General features: G+C 57.8%; 1 protein-coding gene across 1 annotated transcript; it reads right to left on the bottom strand.

Moving 5' to 3' along the window:
- Positions 1-2999: 2999 nt before the first annotated feature.
- Positions 3000-5900, bottom strand: TMEM275 (transmembrane protein 275). Its single transcript, XM_028488199.1, is given in 3 exon segments — positions 3000-3323; positions 3362-3575; positions 5872-5900. Coding segments are annotated over 3 exon segments (567 nt in total).
- Between the last annotated feature and the right edge of the window lie 564 nt (positions 5901-6464).

The raw sequence follows: 6464 nt of genomic DNA, 5'->3' as shown, positions 1-6464 counted from the left end.
GAGGTCGAGGATCCGAGTTCCCGGCCCTTAGTGGGCTCCGTTGTCTTGGCCCTCTGGGAAGTGGCCTCACTGTGCCACCCCTGATCTCCCCCAGGCCCCAGGCGGCACCCCTCCTTTCAGAAGGACCAGCTATGTGTTCTCCACTGCAGCCCCTGGACCTCTGAGGACATACCCTGGTGCCTCAGTTCTGAATCTCAGGGCCAGGAGTGGGAGTGGGAGGGGTTAGCCTGCGGGAGGTGCCAGTCCCTGCTCAGATTCCTCAATGTCAGGGAGCTTGCTGCCTGTGCCGTCAGAATCACCTCCTCTCCTTCCACAGAAACCTGCTCCCCACCCGGTGGCCCCCTGGGACCCCTCTCTGTCCTCAGGGCCTGGAGCCTGCCCGAGAGGAACTGCAGACATGCGGGGGCAGGGCAATCCTCCAGCCTCCTTGTGTGTGGAGACTGCGGCTGCCCGGCTGCCCTTGGGCCTCGCTGGCTCCACGGTGGACGCACTGCCCTCGGGGGGCCTGAAGGGATATGAGGGGAGGAGTCCCCGGGTGTGGCAGGCCTGGAGGGATCCTGGGGGGCTTTGCTAGGGCTGGCTGATTGGAAAGTGGGTCCTGGGGTATAGAGCATATCTCCTGGTGTGGCTGGGGAGGGAGAGGAGGCACAGACGGGACAAAAGATGACCTTCAGCTGGCGGTGACAATGCAAGGGAGACTCCAAGGAGCCATGCCCCACAACCTGCCCTCTGCTGCCACCTTGATCCCATTCTATTCACTCACACCATCGATCTGTGGCCCACTGCCTTGAACCCTATCACATGCTCACTCTCCTCCCCAGCAGCCAGGCTCCAAGACAGGATCTGGAAGTCTTCTTGTAGAGGAGGAAGAAACCCTGATGGTGCAACTCCAGGCCTCTGCCAGCAGGAGGGGGAGGGGTTTGGGCTGGGCCTGGCATTCCTGGGCTAGAATCTGGGGTGCCTCTTCTTAAGAAGGTGGTGGGGGCCTCCCTGGTGGCGCAGTGGTTGAGAGTCCGCCTGCCGATGCAGGGGACACGGGTTCGTGCCCTGGTCTGTGCTCTGCAACGGGAGAGGACACAACAGTGAGAGGCCCGCATACCGCAAAAAAAAAAAAGAAGGTGGTGGGAGAAGGGTGGTCCACACCCCAAGGCGGCATCAGCAGTGGCCCCTCTCACCTCCTACCCTTCCAAGGCAGCAGGTGGCGCCTGAGGCTGCCAGTGGACCAGAAGAGACAGGCCTGGAGCCTGGGGAGGTGGCCTTCCTTACACACACACACACACACACACACACACACACACACACACACACACACACACACGCAGGTGGGGGTGGGGAAGTGCTCTGAGAAGAGGTCATCAGCTCCAGGGGCTAGATGCTTCACAGGTTAGGACCATCGACCCGTGCTAATTAATAGAGATGACCTGCTCAGTGCCCACTGAGAGGGAGTCAGTCTTCTTCAGGTCAGTGGGAGGGAGAGAGCAGGAGAGGAAGAGGCAGAGAGAGGGTCAGAGGAAGGGAGGAAGAGCCCCAGGGCTGGTGGAAAGTGCCTGCGCCAGGGCAGAAGAGCAGCAGAACCCAGCCTGGAAAGAGAAAGGGAGGCTGATGAAGCCAAGGGCAGCTAGGCAGGGAGGCATGGCCAGCCAGGGGTGGTGGGCCAGTGCGTGCCACCATCACTGGGCACTGCTTGCCTGGGTCCCTGAAGTGAGAGGAGGGGCTGGCCCAGGGTTGCAGTGTCTTCCCCCCAGCCCCCAGCCCCTTGTTTCTTCTCGCAGGGCAGCCTGCATTTCTCTCCCGGGCACTCTCACCCACCTGGACAGAAGACAGGCTGAGCCCAGACTGCAAGCTCAGCCAGGCCAGGAGAAAGGTGTAGGCTTTGCAAGACCTGGGGAGCCCTTCTTGCCTCACCATCCCTGCTGGGTGACCCAGCCCTCAACCACCACCACACACACACACACACACACACACACACACACGCTTCAGTGTCACCCAAAATACTCCCACACTCCCCATCTCATAACGTAGCCAGGCTGTCTCACCCACAGTCACACTCATATACTCATCCAGCCCCCCATCCGACACCCTGTTTCCACAGATGTTCACAGGCACCCACAGTCTCAGACAGTCTTTTGTTCACAGTCACACACTCCTCTCCCTGGGGCTCCCTTCCAGGTCTCCAAGGGGGGCTGGTGCTGGGATGATGAAGCACTCCGCCGCAGGGTGGAAGGACGGAAGACTCCAGGGTGCTGAGTCAGAGGCCCCGCAGTCAGCTCCTCCCTCCTGCGCTGCACAAGGGCAGAGGACGACTCCAAAGGTGATTTATTAAGGAGCGAGCGAGGTACAGCGGGAATACACAGCGCGGTTCACACCGAGACCTTCAGGGTGGGAGGAGCCCCCTCACCACTCCTCCCTGTCGGCCCCCAGCTCAGCTCCCCCTGCTCTAGTCGGGCAGAAAGGGTGGAGTGTGCTCAACACAGCTCTATCTTAGGGGTGATCTGGCTCAAATCAGATCCTCCCCCCATTAACCCCAAAAGGTCATGTTGGGGTAGAGACAAGGAGGGCGGGGAGGGACAGAAGGGGAGCGGGCAGCCTTTCACAGCAGGCGGGGACAGGAGACAGCCCAGTCTGAACCCGTCCTTTCTCCCCCTCTTCCTCCCACCCCTTGGGGGCGCGGGCGTTGCTGAGAGCCCCTCAGAGTGGCTCTGCTCACAGTGCCCAGGGAGGGAAGGGCCAGCAGCCCAGTTTCCGGACGTCTGGGGAGTGAGGTAAACTAGGGCCCAGCAGACCCCACCCTTTGAGGGCCGTGCCTGGACACCATCATCACACTCCCCGCTCCCTCCCCCGGAAGTTCCAGAGATGGGACAGAGGAGGCCGCCTGTGCCCAGCACCGGACCCGTATGAAAATTTTCTTTTTCTTGTCTCTCCTCCTCCCTCTCTTTTTTCCTAATGGCACTGATGGGAGGGAACCGGGACAGGGGAGTCAGGGCCGGGGACCCGGGCGGCTAGGGGGCGACGCGCTCCCGGGGCAGGTCGAGCCGGATCCCGTCGGCGCGCGGCGCGTAGACGGCTGCGGGCGCGAAGGCGTCCAGGGCGAAGGGGCCGGGGCTGGGGCTTCAGCGGCCGGACGACGCAGCCGAGGCGGCGGGGCCGGGCTGCACGGCCGTGGTGTCCTGCGCCGTGCGCTCGCTGCTCTCCATCTCCAGCGCCACCCGCCCGCCGCCCCCGCCCTGGCAGGGGTCCGCGGCCGCCGTCGAGCGCGAATAGGGCGCGGGCCCGCGGCGGCGGCTACACACGCAGCAGGCCGCGAAGAAGCTGAGCACGAGCACCTGTGTCCAGAGTGACAACCTGAACAGCCGCGCTGCACGAGCAGCGCCTGCCCCACAATGAGCGGCGCGTTGTGCCCCGGGACGAAGGAGGCGAAGGCCCCCACCAGCGTCACGTTCACGCCCGCCAGCAGCACGCACAGGCCGAAGGCGCAGAACAGCGCCGGGCACGGCGGGCCGGGCAGCCGGCCTTGAGTGCGGCCCGCGGGCGCCCGGGCCGGGGGACCCTGGCTCTTCTCCGGGGGCGGCGTAGGCCTGGGGACTCCGGGCACTCATCCAGCTCCCTCCTGCCGTCGGCCCCGGCCAGTCCACATGTCAGGGGCTCAGCTCACAGTAGTCCTGTGGGCACAGATCAAGGGAGAGGTCAGCAGGGCATCTGGGCTTCCAACCCCACTCTCGGTTCTGTGGCTACATTCAGTGCCTGGGAGTGCAAAGGCCATGCCGTCTTGGCCAGCCCCTGTCTCTGCCTCTGCCTTTGGGAAGCAACAGCTCACCTCCCATGGGAAGACTCCCTTATCCCACCAGGTCCCTGGAGTTCCTCGTGGCTAATCTTGCCATCTTCCCTCCCTCTCCACTTCCTTATGTCCTCCAGACAGACACAGGTCCTCCACCTCCTCTCCTCCAGGAAGCCTTCTTGGGCTAATTAAGTGAGTAAATAGGTGTAAAGTCCTCGGCACAGTGCCTAGGTGCTCATTGAGTGATAATCATGGTGAGTAGTTCTAATCAGAGGCCAGGTGGCAGCTCTTGGGACTTAGATAGCTTTCTCCCTTGAGTGGTAGAGGCCCTAGAAATCATCTGGTCCAGCCCCAGCTCGTCCAGAAGAAGAAACTGAAGCTCAGAGAGATCTAGTGATTTACCCAATATCCGGGACCGGGACCTCATGACCTGCTGCCTGGCCTGGGCGTCACCACCCTAGGCTCTGTTAGGCATAGCAATGACATTAACTTTCCCGAATATCAGATGAGGCCCTGGAGTGAGTGACCACATGAGAGTGAGGAGCTCCTGAAGTTTTAGATGGTCAGTGAGAAGAGACAGTCCCTACATGGGTTGGGCTGGAGCAGACCCAAGGCCCCAGGTCCTTCCCAGACTAGGCATTCTATTAGATTCCACTCCTACCCCCATCCCATCCCCCAGGAGTCTAGTGTTGAACCTGGACTCAAAAGCCCAATCACTGGGTACTAGGATCCCTTTCTAGGATTTTCTCATCGTATCTGGTTGTGGGATCTATCACTGGATTCTATAATTCTGGGAATGCATACAGAAGCAAGGGTAATGTCATCAGAGTCTGGGGAGTTTAAGACTTCCATTTGAGAATTCTGCTCTTTAACATGAAATCACAGGTATTAAGGCCCTCGAAGGATGAGATCATAGCCATGGAGCTGTGTTAGAATTGTGAAAGTGTCGGAAAAGGGCTCTGAGTTGGGGTGGGAGGGGAGTAATTAGATGGGACTACTGGTTGGCACAGAGCATGCTGGATGAGTAACGGAGCATGACCTGGACAAGTGGCCTAACTCTGTGCTTCAGTGTTAACACCTGTAATGTGGGGCTAATAAGAGAACCTACCTGATTGATAGGGTGTGGTGATAGCTAAATGCTGTAAGCTAAATCAAGTGCTTAGAACAGTGTAGGACATAGTGAGATATCCATGTTAGTCATGTCGTAGTGGTGGCTGATAAAGAAGGGGCTCTAAGGTCTCAGATCTGGGGCGGTCAGTCATGTCAAGTTTGCAAACAGAACAGTTAGTCTGTCCCTCAGATGGAAGTGACTCAGGGACAGGCCCTGAATTATCCTTCCCGAGTCCAAAGCCTGTACACAGAGGAGTTGGAGAGAATTTGATGATGGGGTGTGTGAAAACGAGGACTAGTGCTTGGGAGGGGCAGCTCAGGTTGTCACTCTGGACACAGGTAGGAATCAGCTTGGTGCAAGCAGGTCAGAGGGTCTGGAGGCCACCTCCGGACCTGCCCAATGTGATGACTCCAGGGCTTCCTCCCCTGGCATCACAGTGGGAGGTGGCACCAGGGGAGGTGACAGCTCTCCTGCAACTCCAGCGAGAAGCTCCTGGCTGACACAGTAAGCTGGCAGAAATTCAGAAATCCCCAAATCCTGGCAAAGAAAGCATGTGTTGACCCTTGAGGGCATCTACCAACCACAGATTTCCTCAGGAAGCTCCATATTTGCATGAACCATCTTTGATCTGCAGCTGTTGGTTCTGCCAGGCAGCAATAGCAACCGCTGAAGGGGTACAATTTACTGTTTTTAAAGCAGCTTCACATCCATGACATCACTGAATGATACACCTGCTTTATACTTATTAGCAGCCACATCTTACAACTGAGGAAATGGAGGCTCAGAGAGGGAAGTTCATCTGGGTCTAGTGGCTGGACTAAAAGGAAGACCAGAATCAGAGAACACATGGTCTAGTTCACACCGTATGCAATCATGCTTCATTTTAAAGAGAAGGGTTTGATCCCCTTGGTGTTGATGTGGAGGTAAATCCCAACACTTTCTTCCTGTTGCCCTCAGGAGGAGCTGTGAGATTCCCAAATCTCACCCCTTCTGTACCTCATCATTATCTGACATTGTCCTTCCTATGGAGAAGGCTCTGTCTGAGGCTGATGGAGGGAGCCCCTGATGGAGGGGATAGTGTCTGGCCTTTCACCTTATCTCACAGCAGACTCCTGAAAGCTGACACTGGACAAGGGTCAGGGGGGCGGGGGGGGGAGGCCTAGGTGGCTAGAGGATCCAAGGCTCTCCTTTCTTTTCCCTTATAGAGAAGACTCTTTATCTTTGGGTTTTGGCAGTTTTACTATGATGTGCCAAGGTGAGATTTTCTTTGTATTTATCCTTTATGGGCTTCCTGATGCTTCTACAATCTGTGGCTTGATTTTTGCCTGTTTTGGAAAATTTTCAGCCATTATCTTTCCCCCTATTCTCTCTCTTCTCTCCTTCTGGAAACCTAATTGCATACATGTTCAACCATTTGACATTGTCCCACACATCTCTTATACTCTATTCTGTATTTTCTAGCCCTCCACCCCCCCGCCCCACCCCCAAGTTGCCCAACCAGACCAGAGTCAAGAACCCTGGTTATCTGAGGCCCAGCCCCTAGTGTCTGCCTCTGCCCCAAACTGCTTATGGCCTGGA

Source organism: Physeter macrocephalus, chromosome 4, assembly GCF_002837175.3.
Source record: "Physeter macrocephalus isolate SW-GA chromosome 4, ASM283717v5, whole genome shotgun sequence".
Classification (NCBI taxonomy): Eukaryota; Metazoa; Chordata; class Mammalia; order Artiodactyla; family Physeteridae; genus Physeter; species Physeter macrocephalus.
The sequence above is the reverse complement of the archived record's forward strand: the minus strand, read 5'-3'. Positions and strand labels throughout refer to the sequence as shown.